General features: G+C 52.9%; 1 protein-coding gene across 2 annotated transcripts in view; it reads right to left on the reverse strand.

Moving 5' to 3' along the window:
* IFFO2 (intermediate filament family orphan 2) overlaps positions 1–9,758 on the reverse strand; it is a 47,619-nt gene extending 37,861 nt beyond the window's left edge. Inside the window, exon 1 of one of the 2 annotated variants that reach the window (XM_081817594.1) lies at positions 8,786–9,758. In XM_081817594.1, coding sequence (XP_081673720.1) covers positions 8,786–9,450 — 665 coding nt within the window. In that variant the 5' untranslated portion in view covers positions 9,451–9,758. The remainder of the gene's footprint in view (positions 1–8,785) is intronic. The other variant, XM_081817593.1, reaches the window with a different exon arrangement.
* Between the last annotated feature and the right edge of the window lie 16,844 nt (positions 9,759–26,602).

Consider the following 26,602-nt stretch of genomic DNA (forward strand, 5'->3'; position numbering starts at 1 on the left):
GAAGCCGGGGGCGGGGGGGGGGGGGGGAGGAGAAGGAAACAGCCTCGTGCGTAGGCAGGACCCAGGCTTCTAATCATTTCGACCCCAAGGGCAAACACTTGACAGTTTATAAAGTGCTTCCACAGACATCGATCGCTTCATTTCATCTCGCAAACAGCCCAATGAGGTCAGAGGTACTATCCCCATTTCACAGAAGCGAAAACTGAGGCTCAGAGCATAGAAGCTACGTGCAGTGGGCATGCCCCTTCCTGGGTACAGCAATAAAAGGCTCAATCTGGAGCCTGACTTCCTGGATGAAACCTTCGCTTCCCACCTGCTAGCGGCATCTGGGCTCAGTTCTGTCAATGTCTCTGTGGCTCCGTTTCATTCTCTAAAACGGGCTTAATGACAGTATCCAACGCACAGGGTTATTATGAGGTCACATGAATCAAACGTCCCTAAACTGCTTTGAATGCAGCCTGACAAAGAGTAAATGCTACATAAATATTTGTTTCATTAATTAGTTAATATTTATTGTGCCCTTACTGTGCACAGGTACTGAGCAGGTACCTGCCACACGGCTTTGTCACATGTGCCTGTGTCCCCAGACTCTGCGCTCCTGAGGGCAGGGGCTATGTCTGCTCTACCCCAGTGCCCAGCACAGGACCTGGCTCACGGCCCAGGCCCAGCCACTGTCGGGAGAAGAGAACCTCAGCTTCTCAGACATCCACACCCAGCAGGCTCAGCTTCCCCAACAAGAGGCACGGAACGACTGTAACAAGTTCCCTGCACCCAGGCAAGGTTCACGGACCCAAACGAAAGCACCAGTTCAGGAGACCCAACCCCAGGGTGGAGGGCAGTTTCCCTCCAGGCACCAGATGCCCGTTGCTCTCTCCTGCTTGTTATCAGCTCCTGAGAAATCCCTGGCCGCTGCCCTGGGCACGCGTTAGGTGCCAGGCATGATCAAAAGAGCCTTAACTGAGAATCTGAGACCCACATCCAGCCCCGGCTTTGCTGTGTGACTGGGAGCAAGTTACTTTTCTGCTCTGAGCCTGGGTTTCCATCTGCAGAGTTGGCACAAGATTTGAAGCCGATCGTGTGGAAAGTGCCAGCCAGGTGATAACCCATGCTCCCTGCCCCGCCCCCATTCCTCCCCCTGCCAGGCCCACCAGCCTCGGTGTGCCACCCTCGGTGGCTGACCAGGAACTCCCCCCAACCCAGGGTCCGGTCCCCCACTAGGATCACCTCCAGAGAGCAGGGGGGCTGGACCGCCCTCTATGGTGGCCCGGGAGGCTCATCTGCCTGCCATTGCCATGACTCACTGGTTTCTCAAGAAATCATTACTGTCAAGTGACAGCAGGAAGTCTTCCCGGCGTAGCAGCCACCTCCTGTTCTGCCACCTGTGGTGGTAATATTGTGACAGGCGCTGGGGAGACCCCATGCCTCAGCCTGCCCCCTCACCCTGGACCCGCCTTCGGCAGCCCTCCGGTGGCATGGAACCTGGCCAGCCTGTCCCCGCTAGGAAGAACACTGAACCTGGGGTCTAGAGACCCAGACCACGCTTGCCGCAAGATCTGGGGCAGAGGTCTTCCACCTCTCAGAACCTGTCACCTTGGCTCAGTGGGTTGAGCTTCCAATTTTTGGTTTCAGCTCAGGTCATGATCTCAGCGTCCTGAGATCGAGCACCATATCAGGCTCTATACTGAGCATGGAGTCTGCTTGTCCCTCTCCCTCTGTTCCTTCCCCCCCCTCTCTCTCTTTCTCTCTTTCTCTCTCTCTCAAATAAATAAAAAATCTTTTAAAGAGAAAACAAAGAACCTCTCACCTGTAAGATGGGCATAATTGATTCCCACCTCTTGGGGTTGTCTGATAATTAAATCTCACCACTTACTTAAAGAAGTCATCACAGAGCCCAGCACATAGTAGTTGCTCAGTCAATGGTGGCTATTAAGTCACTATGATTTATTTTTAAACCTTTTTCAAAATGCTTTCTCCATTACTTCAGGTGATTTTTACAGCAACCCTGGGAAGCAGAACTCATGAGGAAACGTATCCCCATTTTATAGAGTGACAAACCGAGGTACAAAAGATTATATGGTGTGCAGATTCCAGACCACTCCGACAAAGTTACAGAGAGAACAGGATTCACAGGGCACTGGGCAGGCCCATCTTCCCACCACCCCCATTCCCAGGTGGGCAACCAGAAGCTAAGGTCACACCGCAGGCAAGCCAGGACCATGGCCTCACAGGGCTCTAGCTGCCCCGTGCCACCAGCCAGGGGCTCAGCCAGGCCATAGACCCTCAAGGGGACCAGAGGCATTCGCCAGGTTTACTGCTGGGTGACAACTACCGTCTCTTGTACCAGGAACTAGGGTAAGTAACCACATCCTGCCCAGGAAGCCGAACGCCCCGTGCCCACTGGAGGTAGGAAATCCTCACCAGCATCCCCCCCCCACCCCCGCCAATCTGGCCCAGAATCCTCTAAGCACCACACAACCAGCAATGCCCAGAGGCTACATGACACCCTGATGCTGCTGGCAAAGGCATGGACCACCCTCCCTCTAGCTTCCAGCCTGGTTCTTGACTTCTGCCCACTTCACGAAGCCAGCCCCACTCACCCCTGAGGACACCCGCACATCTGCCCTGTGAAATCTTGCCATGTAACTCTTGTAGAACTTCCCCATTTATAAAGTGCCATAGCTGCGTGAGCCCATTTACCCTGTCCACAATTTTGGGACACAGATGAGGAAACGGAGACCCAGAGAGGCAAAGTGACTAACCCAACATGGCTCAGCTTTTAACTCCTATGCCAGCAGCCCAGCATCTGGCACCAGGTGATGGGTGTTGTTCAAATTTGTTAAAACTGATGTGTGGGGGGACCGGAGGGTGGGTCTCCTGACTCCAAATCCAGACCCTTCCCTCCAGGAGCTGTGAGCGCCTGGATGTACAGCCTGTGTTGACCATCCGTGTCGTGTGGGCCTTACATTCCCCCGGCTACCCTGGGGGCCTACCAGCACGCAGCAGCCCGGCACAGCGCCCTCCCTCACTGCAAGATGCTTGCTCAGCATGGACTCGGGCCAGGCCCGGGCTGGGCTCTGCCAGTACACAGACCGGGAGCCGGCCCCCACAAGCTTACAGTCGGTGGGGGAGCCGACCTCCCAGGCCACGGGGGATCAGGGTGTGGCCTGCTGTGATGGCGAAGGCAGTGGGCGCTCAGAACACCTGATGGAAGAAGGTCAAGGAAGACCAACGCATCCTGATGCTGAGCAGAGGGGACAGCAGCACCTCCTTCCCTGCACCAGGCCTTCAGGCATCCATGACACGGGAAATCAAGAGAACACCAGCCCGGCGTCGCCTCCCCGATGTGATCAAAAGCCAGGACTCCCAAGGCAAAGTCCACAGCCTGCGGTGTCCCTGACACACGGTACAGTTTAAATCGATTCCCCTAGAAGTCAACGCATCTCCTTGCGGCAAAGAGCGTGTTCACGTTCTGGGTCTCCCCTTCTATGTCCTTCAAATACCGACACGTGTGCGGAGGCGGGCCACGGGCCGAGAGAGGCTGAGAGCGTGTGAGCCCGGGTGTGCGTGTGCACGTATGTGTGTGTGTGTGTGTGTGTCTGTGTGTCTGTGTGCTGTGCTGGGGGGGCCCAGGGGCCTCGCATCCGGTGGCCAAGGCAAAAGCCCCGCCTCACATTCCTCAGGGAAGGAATCTTCAGCGTCAGCTGTCTCCCGGCTTCCTGCTTCCCTTTCTTTTCTGGGACCTCATTCCCCTGCCTTTGGCTTGAGGCTCTGAAAATCCCTCCCAAATATGTCCCCAAAGAGAATGCCAGCACAGCCAAGAGACTCTGGGGCACTGAGGAGCTGGATGGAGGGGGTTTGTGTGTTTCTTTCAACGGAGGTTGGAAGAAAGGGCGGGGGGTGGGGGGTTGGCCAGAGATTTCCGGAGGCACAAATCAACTGCTAAGAGTAGGAAGAACACCCTCCTTAGATGCTGGACAAAGAAGTAGCCCTTTTTCTCTCCACCCTCAACACTATGTCTGGCGCCTTCCACGGGACAGAGAGAGCTGCGACGTGTCCTGAAATGGATGTGCTGGGCAGTCGAGCACGGTGCCGGGAAATCCCTATAAAATGAAGGGAAAAGACATTGCGGGGAGCCAGGAGAGGGGACCTACCCGGAGCCTACCAAGCCCCAGGTGCCTTATCACAGGACCTCATTCGTTCTTCCCCGATTCCTAGGGGAGCAAAGTTCTTCCCCTTCTTTTACAGAAAGTGATGGCTCCAGCGGCTCAGAGAGGTTAAGCAATTGCCCGAAGTCACACAGAGAGCAGCAGAGCCAAGATTTGAACCCTTCTCCCACCATCCCACGCTGCCTCCCAGGAAAATCAGAAATAAAGAATCCATATCGGTGACAGCTTCAGGAATAACAGAAGTGGCAGGAAACGATGCCTTGCAACCAGCTTTCCGGGGCAGTCTTCTGGCTTTGGGGCACTCAGGGGCCAGCACGCACCTGCTGAAGGGCCTCCCAGGGCGTGATGGGGAAAGGCAGGGGACACTCCAGCTGGCTCACCCACCAGCCCTTTTTGGAGCTCTTCATTCAGGCCACCAGCCCAGCCCCTTCCGGCTCGTGATCAGAAATAGCTGTGACAAAAGTCCCTCCCATCCCTGAAAGTAGCTTTTTAAAAAATGCTTAAAGGCAGACACACAAAAAGGTGGAGCAAACTCTACCAAACCCCAGCCGAGGACAGATGATGGGAGCATCACCTCAGAGTAGTGGGAAAGCTTTCAACGGCAGACAAGGTCTTCCCAACTTGGCTTTGTGGGTCAGCTCCCTCTGGGCCTCAGTTTCCCCACCTCAAAAATGAAAGTAACTCAGCTAAATCAGCAATTTCTCTCTCTCTCTCTCTTTCTTTTTCTAAGCTGTAGAACCCTGTTTTCCAATGGAACCTTCCTCAGAAAACCAGTCTGGCAGTCGGGGAAATAGAGCTGCTATGGTTGATGGGGGCCAAATCCCAAGTGCTCAGCACCACCACTCACTGTCCCTAGAATTGCCCCGAGGCACCCAGCTCTGGATCCCCGGGTTCCAAAGGGCCCCTCTGGGAACCATCAGGCTAAATGATCACTGTGGTCCCTCCTGGCTCTCAAGCAAAGTTCCGGATCACCCAACCACCAAGGAAAAACAAACCAAGCCCTTCATGCTGACTTGAGTCAGGGGTGCAGACACTTGGCAACCTGCAGGGGCGGGGAGGGAAACCCAGACAGTTCCAAACCATACTGGGCCTGGGGCAGGAGTGGGGGGAGGACTGCCAGTCCGTGAGGCAGGAAGAACAGCCCTGCCCCAGACCCCTTTGAGTCACAGACCAAAGTATAGGGCGAGTTGGGAGGGATCACCAAAAGGAACCCCCTCCTGTAAAGGTGGAGGACCTAAGGCTCAGAGAGGGCAGCAATTGGCCTGAGGTCACACAGCACCTAGTACCAGAGCCTGACCTGGAGTCTGGGTCTCTGAGAAACGATGCAGAGAAATCCCCACTTGTTTAAAGTTCGGACAGACTCAGCAGGAATCTCCAGGGAAAAGCCCCCAGCTTGCAAACTCAGAATAGGACATTTTGGTGGCACTGGGTGGTGACAGGACAGAGATGTTTGTTTTGGTTTCCAAATCAACGCTTGACAACCTTGTCGACGGTACAGTTTGGGCAACCACATTTCCCTCATGATAAAGAGCTCAGAGCTGGTCGGCCCAAGGGAAAACCAGAGCCGTAGTGAACAGGGCCCAGGGCCCAGGGCCCAGGCCAGCGGCTCTGGTTTGGATTGGTGGTGTTTCCAAAGCACTGTGCCCATACCACTAATGGCACCCGAGATGATGTGAGGGGGTAGAGGAGTGACTCCTCACATTTAAATTCTCCTGACGGCATAGGTGGACCAATAAACAAACTGTCCTGTCTGCAGAGCGGAAAATTATTCACCAGTCTAAAGGAATGTAGTAGTGAAACACGCTACAACGTGGATGAACCTCCAAAACATTATCTAAGTGAAAGAAGCCAGACACAAAAGTGTAATTGCATTGATATGAAGTGTCCAGAAAAGGCAAATCTAGAGAAACTTCTCTCATGGACAGGGGACCAGAAGTGGGCTGGGAGCTCAAACTCAAGACTGTATTTTGTCAAAGCTGGGAAGACCTTTTGAGATCATCTAGCCCAGCGGTTTTTAAATTTTTTTCTTTTCAGTTGTTGAGATGCCTGCCCTCCTCCTGAAAGCAAATTCTCACAAGAAACCCAAATACAGAAACAAGTAAAAACAGAATGTCACTGGTATACATTTATACTGTAAGTTCACATACAGAACAGTGACCTATTCTGAATTCCATCAGTAAAGTTGATGAGGCTATTTTGATTCATTAACATTTAAAACTGGACCCACGGATGACAGCACCATATTGCGTTTAATTCTATCTCCAGTTTTGGCTGCAGCGTTTCACGAAAATCCTGACTCACACAGATAAGTGGCTACAAATGGGAATGGTTTTTAGCGGTTTGCTCTGCAATCTCAGAGTACTCTTCAGACAAACAGAGAAGGCAGGCGGGGTGGCTTTAACTTGAGGCCAACTACTAACAAGTTAGCAATTAACAATGAGTTGACATTCAGAACTTAAAAGTGAGCACATTTTTATAACCCTATTAACACTGTAACATAACTTAAAATATTAAGTCTTACAGAATAGTCAAGGAACCCCAAGACCATCTCCAAGGAAGCCTTGGGGCTTCAAGGAGCACAGTGCTAGCCCACTCACCCCTCACTTTACAGACAGGGAAACGGAGTCCCAAAGAAGGGAGTACACTTGCTTTGGAAAAATCCAACTTGAGCCCTGAACTGACTTCGGAAAAGATGCACCTCCCCAGTTCACCAAAAAATGGAGGAGGAGAAGGCGCTCACACAGCCCAGGGGACGGGAGGAGGGGCACCCACACTCCACCTGCCCCAGCAGTGCCCGTCTCATTCCAGGCCAGCGCCAGAAGCTGACATCACACCCCACACCCTGGGTGCAACTTGAACAGAGCGTTGCTCAACACCAACCTATCTCCCTCTGAGATTGGGCACGGTTTTTCCATCTCCTGAGTAGCCAGGTCCAAAAAGAACACACAATAAAATAAACAGCAGAAGCCTGAGGCCTGACGACACAATCAACAGTGGGAGACAGAGGGCCCATCCCTCTGTGTTTCACCATTGAGAGCAAGTGCCTGCTCCCCTACCCCACCCCAGCGAAGCTTCCCTCAGAGACAGGTAGCCTCCCCCTGGCCACGGCGGGGCACCAGGCCATTCTCAAGTCCTCACGAGAAGACGGGCCCAGGAGAGTGGCTCATCCCCAGCGGGGTGTAAGACCTCCCCACAGAGAGCCAGACCCTGTGTGAGAGAGACCCAAGACTCTCCTCTCGGGACCTCAGCTCCATGCTGGCCTGACAGAGCCTATCATCTTTAATAACATCAACTGATTACTCTATCCCTTCCCAAAAGCACCACCGACCTACTCTCCCCTTCTGCAACTGGGGATAGATTTTATTATTCTTATCTGTCTAATGAGCAAATAGGTTTCCAAATGGTCCAACAATCTCCCTGGCAGGTGATGGAGGAGACCCATGCCCCGCTCCCTGAGCAGACCTCTGTGCTCATGTGAGCACCAGGACTCAAGGGCCTTCTCACAACACCCTCCAAGCCCTAGAGTTTGGAGCCGAGGCTCCCAATGCAGAGTTGCCCATGCCTGGGACAGCAGAGGGTCCTGCCCCCACCCAGGCCTGCAAGGCTACAGACAGACCCCTCTCCTCTTATTGGAAGCTAGCCATCAGTCCTGTCAGCCAGGATGCCGGCAGGAAGCAGCGTCAGTTTCCCAGCTGGGGAACAGGGACCTGGCAAGAATGTTCAGGCCAGTCCTGCAGGCAGTCTGCCCTGCACACTAGCCAGAGATGGTGGTCTGGGTCCAATCAACATCCAGTCTTCAGCCCAAGGTTCTCTCCTCCTGTGCGCCTTTAGGGCTGCGTCTGTTGGCACTCAGTAAGCCATGACGGTAGGGGGTGGGGGGAAGAGGGGTGAAGAGAGGGGTTTTTGAAAGCCTGTGGCCAGTCTGATGGTAGTCTGGTTATCCAGACCTACCAACGGGACCTTGCAGAGCTGGAGCAAGATGGCAGACTCTGGCCCTAGTGGGTAGGGACAGATTTACCCATTTTCAAACACATGATCTCATTTCATTCAAGGGACAAAAAAAAAAAAAAAAGCCAGTGGGTCGGTTAAGAGTTTCTTCTTTTCACCCATGGAGGGAGGGGAGCCCACCTCCTACATCCTTGGGGAAATACCTATGGGAGACAAACTAGCCAAAAGTCGTTCAATTCACTAGTTTGAATCCTGGTTTCGCCACTATCGGCCAAGCCCCCTTTGGCAAGCCCCTTCCATCGCTGTGCCTCAGTTTTCTCATCTACAAAATGGGGATAAGAATGCCTTACACTCTGCGTTGGTGTGAGGATTAAATGAGATCCCATAAAACACCAGTGGTCATTATGTCACCTAGAAAACAACCGGCCCCGACCAATGACAGCACCGACGTGTCCCCTATGGTAGTAAGCACCCGCCCCCATTCTTGGAACTAGTAAGTGAGTTTTCCAAGCGTGTGTAGGGCGCTATGCAAACACAACTTCCAGCACACCTGCTAGGACCAGCTGGCCGCCCCCAGCCCCTCCCGAACGCACGCATTCCGCGGCCTCCCGGACCTGGACGCCCCCTCCCCAGGAGCCGCTGGGTGGGGGGAAGGGCAGGTCCCCACTCACCTCCGCTTGTACTCGTCGCGCTCGCGCTTCACCTTGGCCAGCACGTTGTAGAGCGCGCGTATCTCAGGCGTGATGGTGTCGATCTGCACGCCCACGCCGTCGGGGTGCACCCACGACACGCCCGGGCCCTGCACAGTCTCCACGCCGCCGCCGCCCGTGCGCCGCACCTGCGTGTAGCTCCAGATGGTCCCGGGCAGGCGGCCGTAGTGCTGCGGGTGCGAGCCGCCGCCGGGGGGCAGGCCGCCCAGGGCCACGGTGTTGGCGTTGGCGCCCGCCGTCGCGCCGCTGCCGCTGCCGTGCCCCGCGCCGGGCGCTGGCGGCCGCAGCAGCTCGGGCCCGGTCTGCACGGCCTGCTCTCGGGAGAAGGTCTTGTAGCGCAGCCGCCGCTCGCGCTCGCTCTGCTGCTGCTCCAGCTGCTTCTCCAGCAGCCGGTTGCGCCGCTCCAGCTCGTGCACCTTGGCCAGGAAGCAGCGGAAGCGCACGTTGAGCCCCTTCAGGAGGTGGATGTTGGAGCCCAGGTCGTCCCGCAGTGCCGCCGTCACCGGCGACGGCCCCGGCCCGGCCCCGCCGCCGCCACCGCCACCGCCGGGGCAGCTCCCGCCGCCGCCGCCCGGCGGGCAGCCGAAGGCCAAGGCCATCTCCCCGAACAGCAGCGAGTTCACCATGCGCCGGCTGCGCGGCTCAGGGCCCCGGGCCCGCGGCTCCAGGTGCGGCTCCAGCTCCGGGCAGGGCTCCCGGCGCGGCCGGGCCAGGGCGGGCGCGGGCTCCAGCGCGGCCGGCCGGGCGGTTCCAGATGCGCGCCAGATGCGGCCTCCGCAGAGACGGCGGACCGGACCGCCCCCTGGATGTGGGCGCCGAGGCGAGGGACGGGACTCGGGCCGCGGTGGAGGCCGCGAAGGCTGCGTGAGGTGGTGCGGGCCGTGGGTCCCAGCGCCGCGGCTGTCAGAGACGCTGTGGAGGCGCCGCGGGAGCGGCGCGCAGAGGACTCTCGGCCGGCACTGCCCCTCTGCGGCGGGCCCCGCCCACTGCAGACACAGGCCCCGCCCTCGCCCTCGCCCCGCCCATCCCACCTCCCTCTGCGGCGCTCCCGGAGCCCCAGGCCCCGCCCCCGAGGCCCGCAGCGCCGGGGCCCGCCCACCAGCCCGTGGCTCCGCCCACTCCCGCTCTCCGCCGCTTTCTGGGCTGGGTAGACCCGCTGTCTGCAGCTCTGGCTCCGCCCAGCTCCCGGCTGGACCACGCCCTCTCCCGCGCCGGGTCCTGCCGCCCGGCGCGGCTCGGAGGCTTTGCGTAGGGTCGCGGACCGCAGAGCTGCACCAGGCCCGCGGTTAGCTGGAACCGCCGCAGAGTCAGCCCGGCCCCTTAAAGGGGCCGGCAGCCTGAGCAGCGCACGTTTCCCCGTTAGGGCGCCCCTTCCCCCCCACGTCCTCTAACAAGGAGGCTCCGCTTCTCTCCTATCCCCACCCCGATCCCCCGGCCCTAAATTCCCAAGGCGTGTCCTGGAAGGGCTGGGGGGCCATGGCGTCCGAAGATGCATCCGCACCCCACCCCCACTCCAACCTGGGGCGGCCTAGATCGACCTTCCCGGGATAAGGCAGCGTTTCCGCCGGCACGTTCCCCACGTGGTGGACCCGGGCAGGCTCCTCCACCGCTTGCCCCCACCTATAGGCGCGAGCTTGTAGTCCCGAGATCGGCTTGGGCACTGCCGAGCCCGCCGGTCTTCGGGCCCACCGAGGCGCCGCGCCGAGTGGCGGGTGGGGGAGGGGGGGAGACTGAATGAAGACCCTCCCAGAATATGACACCCAAAAGCTCAGCCTGGGCTGCTGCCCCTCCCAGCCCTGAAAGACCACTTCCCCACCACTGCACACTCACACGCTGAGATGCAGGGGACCCCACAGCTGGGGTACATTTCATCCAACCACTTAGGGGACAGCATGCGGGCGGAACCAGTCGGGGGCTGAGCCAACCCGAGGATTCAATCGTTCATTCGTTCGTTCATTCAATCTTTTCAGATCTACCACCCTAAAGACCAAGTTCTCCAGCCTCCTGGAGTCTCTTGAACCAAATCGCAAATATCTATCATTATTTTCTTAATGATAATAATAGCTCTCATTATTGAGCGCTTCCTGTATGTCAGGTGCCATACATAGTTATTATCCCCATTTTACAGAGCAGGTCACTGAGACCAGAAGAGCAACAAGCCATCCCAAAGCACATGCTCTAACCCGCAATCCTACACTGCCGGCCTCCTGTGCATTTTCCCGTTTGATCCTCTCCATAAACCTCAGAGGGGAGGTGACCCACACCTTTGAATGCCTGTGGCTTTCGCTGTGTATACTTAATCAGACATGTGGCATGTTCCAGATTTTTCCAGCTGCATTTTTTGAATTGCAATTTAATTTTGTCTTATTAACTTTTGTGTTTTATCTCCTGTGTAAGCTTGAGGGCAGGTACAATCTTACAAGGACAATGGTTTGGTGTTCTCAGTGACAGAAGAGACACAAAGGAGACCTGGGTTTGCTCCGGGATGAGGCTGTGGTTGTTGTGTTCATCTGATGCTTTTGATTTGGTCACAAGAGCAAACCCTCCCCGTGTTTCCTTCCCTCAACCACAGCTCCTTGCTCCCTGCCAAAATGGGTTACTTTACAACACTCAGCACCGAAACTCACCTGTTTTAAAAACCTTCCTCCGCTTTGCCCCACCCAGTGTGGTCACTGTTCTTCACTCTTTGTTCTCTCAGCTCTTCCCCAAGAAGAGCCCCTCTAACCTAAAGAATCAAACCCCCTTGGCCTTAAAGCAGGAGTTCCGGACCCCCCCACCCAAGAATTCATGACACTGAGATGGACAAAAGTTATATCTTTATTTTCACTAATCTCTAAACGGTATTTAGCATCTTCTTTGATCATGAGTGCAGGCAACCAGTAGAAGTCCCTGAAATTTTGTCACTAATAGAAATCAAAGATATTTTCCTATCAATAACTACGGTTACTGTAGATATCTCAAAATTCCATTTAAGCTATCACAACTCCGAAATTAAGATCGTATTAGACTCACCGCTAAATCTTATTATTTAACATGTTAGTAAAGCCGCACATATGTTACTATATCACAAAATTTTTTAAAAATATTTTGATAACTGTATTTTAGTAAAAAAAATTTTTTTATTGTAATCCTAACACTATTTTTTTTAATTATTCTGAAAAGAGGCCCACAGGCTTCACCAGTCACCCAAGGGGCCTGTGGGACAGAAAGGGTTAAGAAGCCACACCTGGGGAGTGGCTGCCCTACAGTCCTGTTCCAGGAAGGATATGTCCTACCTAGCAGCATTGCCCTAGAGTTGGGGTGTTGGCACCCAGCCCTGTCCTGGACATTGGAGAGATTCAGACATTCCATGATCATCCGCTGAGCACTTGCTTCAGCACAGACCCTGTGCTAATAGGAGGCAAGAGTTTAAGGAGTCCCGGGACAGCTAACGAAAACAACCAAAAAGATCCTCCTGTGGCGAGGGGTTGGTGGGGAGGGGTGCAAGAAGGGATACCTGGCCTGGAGGAGGTGGCTGAGCAGAGACCAGAAGATCTAAAGGAAACGGGGGAAATGGTAACCAGGCTGAAAGGAACTTCCAACAGAGTGGTGGAAATATGATATGTACCAACGAAATGGCTATAAAATAGTGCTGTGGCCACATAGGAGCAAAAATGAGAAGCCATATGTCTTGCTCTTTGTGGGTAAGATGAGAGAGGAGGCTAACCTAATGTCCTTCTAATCAGGTGACCAACTGTCTTCATTTGCTCAGGACCAAGGCTTCCCCCTGATGCAGGGTTTTCAATGCTAAAACCAGAAAGTTCCAGGCACACCAAGACAAGCCCATGGAGCTCTGGAGACTTCTGAGGCCAGAAGTCCTGGTCATCCATGTCAGCCAGATGGAGCTCGGAGAGCAGCAAGCCTGGAGCTCCCAGTTTACAGACAAGAGAATCAACATCCAGAGAAGGGTAGGGACGAGCCCCAGGTCACTCAGAAAATTAGTGGTAAAGCTTGGGCTAGCATTTTGGTCCTACTCCCTGGCCGGTGTTCAGTCGTACCCCAAGCTGCTCAGTGAGGTTAGTGTTTCCATCCCCTCAGCCCTGGACACCCTCACCTCCCCCACCCATCATCCAAAGGGAATGCAGGTGGGTCCTCACTGGGTGGGGGGATCACTCACACAGACAAAGGAATATCCCCAAGAGGGATGCCAGCCTCCTTCCACCTGCTTAACAAGGATGGGTTTTCTCATCAGTGAAAAGGGCATAACTTTACCCATGAGTCCCTTTTTATAACCTCTGCCTCTCATCACGGCAATCCTGCCTGCTCTGGCAAAGTGCTGGGGGCACACGGTTGCTGAATGAATGGCTAAAAGAATTAATAAATGAATGGACAAACAACTTCATTTTCCCCACCCCACTCCCCTGCCATTTCACCTGGTAACTACCCCTCAGCCTGCAGGTGCCAAACTCATGCATAAAACCTCTGCCCTCCCAGAACCCTCCAGGTCTGGGGTGGAATGCTTCCTTTAGGCTCCATTAGCACCCCGCCTATCCCATAACAGCCCCAGGTACACTGTCTTGTCATTGCTGGCTTTTTCATCCGCATCTCTACCCCATCCTGCCCCAACCTTCCAACATTTGCCAGACCAACTTACATAATTCACTCATTTCAATGGATTTCAGTAAATTTACCAAGTTGTGCAACCATCACTATAAATCCGTTTTAGAATATTTCATCTCTCCCAGTAACATCCCTATTACTATTTACAGCCCATTTACTATTATTCCCTCTTTCCACCTCCTACCCCAGGCAACCACTAATCTACTTTCTGTCTCTATGGATTGGTCTTTTCTGGTCATTTCATATAAATGGAGTCATACAATACGTGGTCTTTGTGTCTCGCTTCTTCCACTGAGCATCATGTTTTTGCCATGTTGTAGCCTTCCGGGATGATCATTCCTTGTTATTGACAACCTCTTTTTAGATTTTGATAGTTTGGATCCTTCATTACCTTACTTTTCTGCACTTCAGTTCCTCAACTGGAAATAGGACCAAGTATGAATATTTCCCTCCCAGGGTGAGTGTCAGGGTTAAATGAGTTCATACATGTAAAATGGGCATGTAGTCAATGCTCAATAAATATTAGCTATTAGTACCATTAATTTTTTTTCCATTTTGCTTATGCGCCTACAAAAAGCCCACAAATATATAAAGAGGTAGGGGGAAAAAGCGTCTCTCACCATCCCACACCCAGGGACCCTCTCTGGCATCTCAGATCAGTGCTGCTGCGAGGGAGAATAAACTGCTCCCTCTCCCTGCATCCCCCACCCGACCCCCTCAGGCTGCAGCTTCTAGAACATTCCCATCAGGTTTCTTCCTGATAAAACAAAACAGTGCAGTAAAACATGATGGCACAGAAGAAAGGGAGTGGCTGCAAGCCCCGTATTAATTCTTTCAGCAGCACAGGCAAATTCTTGAGATGTCCTGTCTCTCCTCCCAGAAAACAATAATGACAACAACAGCCAAAAAAAAAAAAAAAGAAGAAGAAGAAGAAGGCTTGGCAGAAGGGCGACTCTGGCTGGGCCCATAGCAGCAGCACGTTGCGAGGCCTCATCCCTCCTGGGCACCTCCGGGCTTGTAAGCGGCTTAAGCTGCATGTTGTCTCGACAATTATTCTGGGTGGGTTTGCCTTCCTCGAAAAGGGCGTGGGTTTCACCACCGTCAGGCGCCAGAATGTCCCATTGGCTGTCCAGACAGCGCTGATCTTGGTCAGCAGCCTTGGGGGAGCCCCGGTTGCTTCCAGCGCCTTCTCCAGGCCTGTCTCATGAAGGCCAGCCTGGGCTGTATGACAGTGGGGTGATGAGGAGGGGATCCAGAGCCAGGCTCCATCGATTAACCCTGTGACCGTGGGCAAGTCACTCAACTGCTCTGTGCCTCGGTTTCCCCCTCTGTAAAATGGGAGGGTAGTAGTTCTCGAGGTTACTATGGGGATTAAGCAAGTCCACATGTGTGAAGAATTTAAAGCAGTGCCTGGCACGTATAAGCGCTAGCTATCGCGAGCCAACATTCCCTGAACCCCCGCCAGGCGCCGTTCTAGGTGGTGATCCGAGCTCCTTGTGACAAGAAATCAAGGCAAGGGTTGCAGAGGCCTAATCGGCACCACAATGGATCACCCTAGGGGGAGCCATGACTTTGGGTGGCCCTCACGTCCAGGCTTTACTGACTGACTCCCATGTGACAGACATCTGTCGAGCATCTCCTTTATCCTATTACCAAAACTCCATGTGTTAAAGACCCTTCTTACAGATGGGGAAACTGAGGCTTTGGGGGGGGTGGAGGGGCTACCCAAGAACACACAATTCACGGCAGAGTTACACTTTGAACCCAGCTTTGAACTCCAAGTCCTGTCCATGCCTCTCTGGCTATAGCTCCCTCCTCAACAACTCAAAGGAGGAACGTGCCAACGTAGACCAGAATGGTGAGCTGCTGAAGGGATTTCTGCCAACCTATTCCACACTGGAAACCTTCCAATGGTGGAAAAAGGCATAGAGAAGAGAGGTCCAGGGGCATCATCAAATGAGCCCAGAGCAAGGCGGAAAGCAACACCATGCACTCCTGCCTCTGGGCCTTTGCATATGCCGGTTGTTCCTCCGGGAGCACGGTTCCCCTTTCCTATTGGCCAGTTCTTACTTACCCTTCCAATTTTAGTTTGATGGCACCTCTCCTTCTTCATTTGCTGTCTCGTTTTGACTTTGCATGGAGGTTTACCTTACGTTCAATAACGTGCACAAATATGACATGTCCAGCCCAATGCATTTCTTCACGTGCACGCCCCAATGAACTCGCCCCCCAGATCATTGCCCACACACGCGAAGGTTCCCAGGGGGAAATCAGACTCTCACTTTTCTCACCATGGATTCCCTGCCAGCCTTATGTAAGTGGAATCACACAGCACGTTTTGGGCTTCTTTTGCTCAGTCTCATCTGCATGAGATCCATCCGCGTAGCTCTGTGTAGCAGCATGTTGTTCTGATCCTTTGCTGTGTAGCATAGTGTGGGGTATGAGCACATCCCTAGTTATTTATCCTTTCTACTGCGGATGGACATTTGGGTGGTTTGCACCTGGAGGCATTTCAGGGTAAAGCTGTATGAACGCTCTCATGTATGTCTTTTGGTGAACGTGGGGGGATGAGGCAGGGGACGGGACCGCTGTACCACAGGGCATGTGCGTGTTTAGAATTCGTCCATACTGCCAAACAGCCTTCCAAGCTGGCTATGCAATTTATACCCCCGTCGGCAGTGCTTGAGAGTTCTGACTGCTCCACATCCTAGTTCGTATTTACTATGGTTGGTCCTTTTCATTTTAAACTTCCTGGTGAATGTGAAAGGTAGCACTGCCCCTGCAAGCCATTCTGCACCCCCCCAAACCAGATTAGGGGGCTCCTGTTCTTCCCCTGTGCGGGTTCATTTGTCTGTGGGCTTTCCACCAGTTCACTGTCACCCTCATCACCTGGAGGGAGGGCTCCTTGAGGGAGGAGAGGACACCATGTATGTATGGGACCCATTGCTCCTTCAGGAAGGAGAAGCCAGACCCCGTCACCCCAGTCCCCAGCCATTCACCGTGTTTGAGGGCAGCCAGAAGCCCAGGCCCGGAGGACGCAGGGCCCCTCTCTTTCAGGGCCCCTAATTAATTTCAAGCCCAATGCGCCAGGAGATGGCTCCTTACTGGGTGTGTGAGACCAGACCTCTCTGAGCCTCAGTTTCTCCAGCTATCAAATGGGAAGGCTACCTCTGCACCTTAAGGCTGTGGCAAGAGCGAACTGAAATGCCACCTATTGGTCTTTTGGTGAATGTGAGCTGGGGTCCCCGGCTGGGGGGTGGCTCTCCGAAGTCATTCTAAAGCCTGCAGCCTCTCAGAGGAGACGCCTCTCCTGGCTGTCTTCTCATTAGCAGAAAGCTTCATCAAGTGCCCAAGTGCACAAAGCGACTCATCCATCTCTGCTCAAAGAGATGGGTCCCTGATGTCAAGGACCAACAGCTACCGAGAGCCTTCTCCCTGTTCCCCGTGCGGCCTCTCACTCATTCCTCATGCTCCCCTGCTCGGCTCAGTCCCAGCAGCCGAGTCTGCATGCAAGGCCTGGTACGACGGCTTCATGTGCATCGTCATATTCTACCCCAGCCTCATCGATTTGGGGGAAGGACCACCATTCCCCTTTTACAGATGGGGAACCGAGACTTGGAGAGGAGCAGCTAGATTCGTGTCCCCTTTCCAGGGCCCGGAGATCATAGGTCTGAAACCTTAGGTGGGGTCCTTTGTGGATACTGCATTGCCCACACCCACATTAGGGAGTGGGGCCCTGCAGCCGCGTGGGGGACCAGGATGAGTGGATTGTTGCAGGGAGGCCCCTGGCAATTCCAGAAACCACAAGGCAGGGCAAGGAAGTCCCTAGCCCCCTGGGGTCCGTCCTATGTTCTCCTCCTCCACCAGCTGCTTTGCCCCCATAAGCAGGGGAGCGGGGTAAATCTGCACTCACCTCACCTCTGACTTCTGGTCTGCAATCAGCTACGTCACGTGTCAGGGAAAGCCCTCACAGTCAGGCAGGGCAGGTCCTCGGTGGCCTCGTGGACCTATTTCTGCTGAAACAGATGTCCCAGCAATGGGGACACCTCCTGGGAAGTGACTGCAAGAATGAGGTGAGTCAAACAAAGGTCTTCTTCCCGGAGGACTGCCCCTTCCAGTACCACAAAAGAAGGAATGCGTCTGAGCTCATCCCGGGCCCGATGACAGGACCAGCTCCCTAATTGTCCTCAGCGCAACTTCCAAATGACTCTCTGGAAAAGTCACCATGTCAGCCTTGGCAACTTCCCGGATGGCTGTTTCGTAACTGTAGGGCCTCAGCCAGCCTTCCCCGGTCTGCACCTGCCCTGCACCTTCCAGCCCAACTCCAGGGCGACATGGGACTGACGAAGGAAGCCACGGCGCATCCATAAGAAGAAATACGCAAACAATCCAGAGGCCAATACGCACTGGTATTTATCGGCATAGGAAGGGGCCCCCCATTTAGCACTGAAGTGAAGAGGCACATGATAAAACACTATAAAACAGACTTTAAAAAGTGTTTATTTTCTGTCTGTGGGGCTGTCTCTGTATATACACAGGAAAAAAAAAAGTCTGGAAGGACATCCCAAAGGTCAACCGATGGTTCTTACCTCTTAAAAAAATACCATTGTGTATTTTCTGAATAATGGAACGGTCGTCACAAAGCTCTGTGCCACAGGGACAATGGTAAGCACTTCATCAGTATTCTCTCATCTAATCCTCACATTGAGACGACAAGGTCGGTAAAATTCTTTCCCCATTTTGCAATGAGCCCGTATTGCTCTTATAAGGAGAAAATGGAAAACCATTTTCACTCTGAGAAAGGAATTGATTGCATACAGCGAAATAAAAGGCACAGGGCCAAGTAGGAGATCTAGAGACGCGTGGGTGTGGCCCTTGGCTTCAGGAAGATTCCAGCCCCAGGTATCTAAATAACTAGAATCCTAGTTCGCATCTGGTAAGTGGGACAAGAGAGGCAGGGGGCAAAGTGTTAAGAGACCATGGAACCAAAGACATAGCTTTGGGGGCAATGGAACAATTTATTGAGCACCTGCTACGTGCCTTCTGTTGTGAGCCTCTTATTTCATTTCAGGCTCACAGCGGCCCTCGAGATGGGCATAACTCCTTTCATTGCCCTCATCCAGGCTCAGCGAGGCTCCAGAATCTTCCCAGAGCCACGAAGCTAGCAGCAGAGACTGGATCTGGACCCCTGCCCCCAAAGCCAACACTTTATCTCCTACTCATACACCCCCACCAGCCAGCCCCGGGGGGGCGTTCAGGACAAAGCAGCTTTTGGGTCCAGACTTGCTTCATAAGTAATATTTCCACAGCAGCAGAGGCAACAGAAGGCAATTTTCTCTGCGGCCTCTGTTTTCTCATCTTGAAATTGGGGGCAGTAATACCTACTTCACAGGGCTGGTGCAAGGAAAGGGAAATCCAGTGTATTACAAGGCAGAGGCAGCCGAGATAATTATGTGTGTAAAGCATCTTGAAAACATGTCTGGTGTCAGGGGTTCTAGACTCAGGCTGCCTGGGCTTCGTCGCCTCCCTGCCACTTACTGTGCCACATGGGGCAAGTCACTCAACCCTTCTGTGCCTGACTTCCTTCATCTGTAAAGTGAGGGTGATAATGTAAGTCCCACCCTCATGCTTGTGTCGGGATAATTAAATAAGGGAACACACATAATAGGGATTTGAAGCAATGCCTGCCTCATAGTAGGCACTTTAGATAAATAGCTGTTATTATTATTGTTGCTGTTTTGTACTCCAAAGACTTCTGAAGTCATCAGACTCCGATCCTTGCTGTTGGGGCTTTTAAAGGACGCTTTTAAATGAGAGCACCCCTGGGAAGGTTAGCAACCACCACTTTCCATCCCAACCTCTTGGAGAGGGGCAGGAGATGGTGTCACAGGGAACAATGGGAGACAGAGGCTGGGGGGCCAGAGGGGACTTGGAGGACAGAACCTCTCCGAGGAGAGCCTCATTTAGGAGGAAAGACCACCATTTAGCACCTCACCCAGCCCAATCCCGCAGCTTGACCTTGGGCAGAAAATAGTAATGATGATAGCTGACCTTGCTGAGCAGTTGTTATGGGTCAGGCACATCGCTCTGCTTTACTCGTGCAGGAAACCATTTAATCCTCATACCGATGCCATGAGCACGTGCTCAGCTCCCCATTTTACAGACGAGGACACTGAGGCCCAGGAAGCTCATACAACTTGTAAATGTCACACAGCTGATTTATGGTCCGGCTAGGACTGCACCTTGGGCTCTACAAAGTCCACGTTCTCTCTCGAACCCCACACTCTGTCCCTTTGACTTTTCCCCCTGACGCAGTGGATGGACATACACCTCCCTTTATCCCCTGGCTCCCCAAAGTCAGACAGGTCCCCACCTCCCCTGCAGCTGAGACAAACCTCTGCCTTTGGACAGGAATCCATCCACGGGACCTTCTGACCTCCTACCAGTGATGCCCACAGCAGGTCAAAAGTGATGAGTGACATGGTCCAGGGTGCTCTGGAAAGTCAAAGGTGTTCAGAGATAGGAGTGAGTATACCAGGCTAGGAGGGGCAGCAGGTGCAGGATGGGATGTTGTTCTGTAAACCGAAGTCTCGGGGAATTTGAAAGTAAGCACAAGTAGAGTGGGGCTGCTGGGAATCTCGAGAGGCTTCCTGGAGGAGGTGGCCTCGAACTGGGTCTTGAAGGAGGCACACATGGGATGCTTCATGGGGATCCCAGCTTTCTAGCAACCCCTCTGCTTAGGCCAGATGCAGAGAAGAGTTATTTATGGAACGTCTGCCCAATACCTAGCTCATTCATTCCTAATAGTAGTGACCCTATTGTTACTGTGCCCATGCTATAGATAGATAGGGAGGCTTCTTCTCCAAAGACTGAGTCATTTGTCCAGAGTGGCGGTGTGAAGGCTGAGCCCAGGCCTATCTGACCCCCTAACCTGTGCCTCCCCAATACAAAACTGCTCGCGAAGGGTTAGAGCAGGTCCCACTCCCCATCCCACCTCCAGGTCTGGGCTCCATCAGCTTTCTGCTTTGCTTGCTATGTCACCTTGGGAAATGTCCTCAAATTCTCTGATCCTTGCTTTCCTTATCTGAAAATACAGAGTATAACAGTCCTTACTTGGAAGGATTTCTGTGAAGAGTAAATGGAATACTGTATCTTATATCTTCAATATAGTCCCTGGCATGTTATAAATACCCAACAGTTGATCTCTACTTTATCATTATTATTACTATTATTAATGATGATGGCAACTGCTTCTAGTACTATTAAGACAAAGAGCAAGTCTAAAGCAGGGATCACCCCTTCAAGTGCCTGCTGAGCCTGAGCAGGTAACACTAATCTATGAACTGGGCCCGTGCAGATCAACGGGGGGGGGTGGGGGGTGGAGGGATCTGTCACAAAGTGGAGCATGCATGCCCCTGCCTAAAGATGGTCTGTGGTCTAATAAAAAAATAAATATTTGGTCTTTAGCTCTGGTTCCTGGTTCCTATTAAAGACCTCCTAAAACCCTTGGAATTTACTGTCCCTTGCACACTAATGAGATGAGTCATGGGGATGGGGAGGCAACATAGCTTCACGACAGGGGCTGGTGGCCAGAAAGCCCCAGGCATGATTTAGAGGGTTGGGACTCTCAGGCTCCCCTCCCCAAGCTCCTGGGAAGGGAGAGGGGCTGGAGATGGGCTGCAATCACCAATGGCCAGTGGTTTTACTCAGTCATATACCTGGATGACAAAACCTGCATAAACGCCCTTAAGCAACGTGTTTCAGAGAGCTTCCGAGTTCACGAGCACGTGAGAGGTCCCCCACAGATCTCTTCCATTTGGCTATTCCTGAGTTACGTCCTTTAGAACAACCCGGTACACATAAGGGAAGTATCTTCCTAGTTCTGTGAGTTGTTCTAGTGAGTTATCACACCTAAGGAAGGGGTCATGGGAACCCTCAATTTATAGCCAGTTGGTCAGAAGTACAAGTGCCCCCCAGGACTTGCGATTGGTGTCCGAAGCGGGGGACAGTCTTACAGAACTAAACCCAGAACTCCAAGTACTTTCAAGTCAGAACTGAACTGAATTGTTGCAAGCTTAGCTTGTATCAGAAAATTGCAGAATTCCTGTGGAAAAATCCCACACCGCTCAGTGTCAGAAATGGTGTCAGAAAAAAGACATCACATCATGAAAAATTTAAAAAGTGATGGGAAGAGGCACAAGGGGCTTCTGGGGGCCCTCCGTGCCGTGCGCTCTCTCTTGGCCCGGCTGGTGGTTACCCAGCTGCTCGCCATGTGACGGATCACTGAGCTAGTGGATCGCATGTTTCTGTCTATATGTCAGTACCTCATAACACATGGTAAGTCCCAAAAGCTGTTTTTTAACTTTTTTTTTTTTTAAGATTTTGTTTATTTATTTGACAGAGAGAGCACAAGCAGGGGGAGCAGCAGAGGGAGAGGGAGAGGCAGGCTTCCCGCTGAGCAGGGAGCCCGATGCGGGGCTCGATCCCAGGACCCGGGGATCACGACCTGAGCTGAAGGCAGATGCTTAATCGACTGAGCCACCCAGGCGCCCCTGTTTTTCGACGTTTAACTATCCCAGTCAAATAAAACACAGCTAAGGGCCAGATCCGGGCCCCAGGCTGCAAGTTGGCAGCCCCTGAGTTAAGTATGTTCTCCCAGATGGAGAGCTCCCGACTACCAAGATGACAGGGCACACCAGGGAAGAGCTAGCAGGGCTGGGATGGGACCTCAAGAGCTTGTCTGCTCTAACCCTTTTCTCCTACACACAAAGTATTATTATCCCCGTTTTCCAGATGAGGCCACAGAGGCCCAGAAACCTCCAACAAAAGACCACATGTCAGAAGCCACCAGCTTACCTGGGGCCTTAAAATTCCCAACCACCTGACTGCTGTCTCATCTCCTGAGCCTCCAGAAGCCCTAAGTAGTCTCTGCCTGGAAGGGGCCGCTGGGGTCCCGAGGCTGTCCCACTTGGCTTTTTCACCAGGCCTAAGTTGCTCTTCTGAACTTGACTTACCCTTGTTGCAATTTTAATTCTTATTTTAGAGATGCTTTTAAAAAGATGCTCTGAGGTCTTTGGACACTGACATCTCATCACCCACCATTACTGTGATTCCTATTTTATTAATAATAATAATCCCCTGCTCTGGACATCATCTTGTCTTCTTGGATGATTCAAAACAGTTAGTAGGTGTTGACAGGTACGCGATGGGCTGGTCCGAGGCAGCATTGTTCTCCTCAGAAGGTCAATGATTCCTGATAAGTACTCAGGACCGTGCTGCCCAGCAGTGCCCAGCACCACCACCAGGCACTTAGGAGACCACATCAGGGCTGGGCCATACGAGACGCTGAGGTAAGTAACATTGGCTTCTATAATGAAGTACCCTCCTGTTCATTCCTTTTCCACTTTTGTCCTGAATTTGACCAGAGAAAGTCTCAGTCTTGTCCTCTTTTGTCCTTGACACCTCTCCCTAGCTCTAACAAAGACAGAACAGGCCCCCCAGGGCTGGATCCAGTGAGAATTTAATGATGCCCGTTCGCTTTTTAAGGCTATTTTTACAGTCGCCTCCTATTTATGTTAAGGGGTGTTGGTGTGAGGGAAAGCTTCCTTTTCAGATAAATTTAAGCAAGGAAAGGGTGAATCTAAAGAAAATATTAAAGAAAGCATAGTCTGGGTCAGGGTTGGCAAACTGGGCCCGCGGGCCAAATCTGGCCCACTGCTTGTTTTTGTATGAATCACAAACTGAGAATGACTTTTACATTTTTAAGTGGCTGGGGGAAATCAAAAGAAGAATACATGATAAACACCTGGGATTCAAATTGCAGTGTCCATACGGTTTCATTGGCACACATCGGTCCTCATTCATTCTCATTTTGTTTGGCTGCCTTCACGCTACGATGGCAGAACTGAGTAGTTACAACAGAGACCAAAGAGCTCGCAAAGTCCAAAATATTTGTTATGAGACCCTCTACAGAAAAATTTTGCCAGCCCCTGGTGGAGGTGATTGGCCGACACAGCAAAGATCCTCGTGATGGTACCAGACTGAGAGAACCCCTCATCTGAACTCTGGGAGGTTACGATCATTTCTTTCCACCCATTTTACAGATGAGAAGGAAACAGGCGCAGAGAGGTTTAGTGACTTGCCTGAGGTGTCCCAGCTGGGAAGCAGCAAGCTGGGATTTGAACCCAGGGCAGACGGCAAAGGGCTTTAGGTAGGCAGGGCTGAACATAACATATGCTTTGCTGATCTTTCTTTCCATACCTTCTGCCCCGCCATCCTATCCACAACCCCAGAACACACCTGGTACTTTTGTGCCTTTGCCCATATGCCTCTTCCTCCATTACGAACGCCCGGCAAGACGGCGCCCCCTCTAGGAAGTCTTCCCCATGGCCCATCCCTCCCAGACCCAGGACAAGCTCCCTCCTCTGTCCTCCCCCCACTTGCACCTACAAGGCCATGGATTATTCATCATTTCCTGACGATATGGCTCACCTCCCCGAGCTCAGGTAAGGGCCCTGGAGGGTGGGGACTGTGACTTATACAAAGAGCAAACGATTTAGCAGGACAGGGCAGGCCCTCCGTGCCTAGAGCCTGGTCTATAGCCTCACCTCACCTCTCCCCTGCTTATGCTTTATGCTTCAGCAATACAGAACAGCTTGCAACTCCCCAAACCCATCATGCTAGCTCAGGCCTATCTACCTATGCACAGGCTGTTCCTTCTGACGGGACACGCTCTCTTCCCATTCTGCATCCAACTCCTATTCATCCTTCAAAGCCCCAGTCAGGCATCAGTATGAAGACCGCTGTGTTTCCCACTCCTACCCCCAACAGTGCAGGCTCCCCTAGGCTGCCTCCATGCCCCCACTTCTGGGGAGGCTATAGAGGGGGAGGCTTGGAGCCAGACAGTCTGGGTTCAAATCTGGCTCTTCTCAGTCCAAGCTCTACCGTTGGACAAGTGACTGAGCCTTGCTGTGCAGCAACAACAGGAGTGGGTCAGTGTGAGGACTGGATGACAGAATGCCTGTGAAGCTCCTACATACAGTAAGTGCTCAATAAATGCTACCACGACTGCACTGTCATTATAATTGGCAGTTTCTTGGTCCCCCACCCTCCAAGTGTCGGGGGTCTGTGGGTGTGGGAACTGGCTCTCAGTGCTTAATGCGGCAGCAGGTCTGGGCTAAGTACACAGTAAAAGCGGGCTCCCCCGCACCTGTCCCTCCTCTCCTCCACCCCAACCCCTGCTCTCAGCTGAACAAAGTAAACTGGCCTGGGGATGGGGTCGGGGAGGGGTTGGGACTCCTCCTGCCCAAGTACAGCTCTGCTTTCTCATGGGGAGGGAGGGTCTCTGACCTGAAACCTGGGGCCCCAGGCTCCAGGGCCAGGCCAAAGGCTGCCCTCACAGTGGCCCTTCCAAATCCGAGGATGGTACCCAGTAAACACGGTTTATGGGCCAGGAAACAGATTGAGAGGCTTGCCCTGTTCACAAGTCGTGGGACCTCAAAGGAGGCCCAGGTCCTCTACTGAGAGGGGGTTCCCCCAAACCATAAATCTGTAGGAAAACAACCCAACCAAAGACACGCCTGGATGGTGTCCTTACAGCTGGGCTCGGGCCCCACGCAGCAGCATGCAGAGCGAAGCAAAACCTCCCAAGTAAAGCCAGACTCCCCATAAGTCTAAACGGGAAAAAGCTGGGTCCCTGCCAAACAAGGCTCTGGGAAAGGCAGAGTAGTGCAGTGACAAAGAAGGCAGGCCCTGGTTTCAAGTTCGGACGTCACAGCTAATGGCTGTGTGACCTTGGGCAAGTCACTTTACCTCTCTGAGCCTCAGTTTCCATCTCAGTCAAGGGAGGCACAGAGCCGCTGTGAGGATAACACCTGGGAGGTACTTTGCACAAGTGCCAGGCACCAAGTGAATCTTCAATTCATCCAGTTCTGTCTTCATCTGGAGAATCCCTCCCTGGGCCTCAGCTCCTTCCCCGACAGGACCTCCCTCCTCAGAGCAGAGCAGAGCCGGGGGAATGGACAGCGCCCTGGGAGCAGGATGGGGACGGGCCAGCTGGGGTCACGAGGGTCAGCTCCATTAGGACCGTGGTCACAGCTAGTGCTTGGGAGCGCTGCCTTAGACCCCATATAAGGATTCACTACCTGAGCCCGTAGTTTCCTGGAAAGGTCATCCCAGGAGATGCCGGTAGGGGAGTGGGGAAGGCAACCAGCTAAGCCCTGGGCAGCTAGAGCTCAGCACGAATGGGGCAATTCTGGAAGCCAGTGTTGACCCCGCACTGAGCAAGGCAGGATCTTCATACACCAACCCATGGCTGTCATTAAGTGTGTTGGGAAGAGGGGTTCATTCCCCAGCACATCATGCCTGCTGTGGATGTGGCAGAAGAAAGCCCCAGGGGCCGGGAACTGAAGGGGCCGGCAGCCTGCGGTGGGGCCAGCGTGCTCTGGCATGGTGAGGGTGAGGGCCTCTGGGGGTAGCCACTGCCCCAGCTGCGAGCGCCTACTCCCTTCCAGGCACTCGGTGCCCTCTGCAAGATTTCTCACTCAGTCCCCCCGCAGCCTTGCAAGGTGGACATCATTATCTCCCTCCCCTTTTCTCTCTCTCTCTTTCTCTTTTTAAATTTTTTCTGACTTTCCACTGATCTCAGCAAGGATCCCTCCCCTTTTAAATAGCCTTATCGAGGAATAATTTACACTCCACAAAATTTGCCCATTTTAAGTGTACACCTCAATGTATTTTATTATATTTACAGAGTGGGACGCCATCACCACAACCTAATGTTGGAATGTTGTCCATTTACAGTCGCTCCCCATCCCCCCAACCAACACCCCCCACCAGCCCTAGGCAGTCACAAATCCATGTTCTGTCTCCATAAATTTTTCTCTTTGGACATTTCACATAAATGGAATCATTTACCGTGCGATCATTTGGATCTGGTTTCTTTCACCTAGCGTGATGTCCTTGAGGTTCATCCATGTTGTGGATGCTTCAGTATTTCTCTTTTTTATTGTCAAATAATATTCTGCTGAATGGATATACCAAATTTTGCTTTTCCATTCACCAGCTGACAGACATTTGCATCATTTGCATTTTTTGCCTATTATGAATAATGTTGCTGTGAACATTCACGTATAAGTTTTTGGGTAGATATAGGCTTTCATTTTCTTTTTCTTTTGTTTA

This window comes from Leptonychotes weddellii, chromosome 4, assembly GCF_054177405.1.
Source record: "Leptonychotes weddellii isolate Sample4059 chromosome 4, ASM5417740v2, whole genome shotgun sequence".
Classification (NCBI taxonomy): domain Eukaryota; kingdom Metazoa; phylum Chordata; class Mammalia; order Carnivora; family Phocidae; genus Leptonychotes; species Leptonychotes weddellii.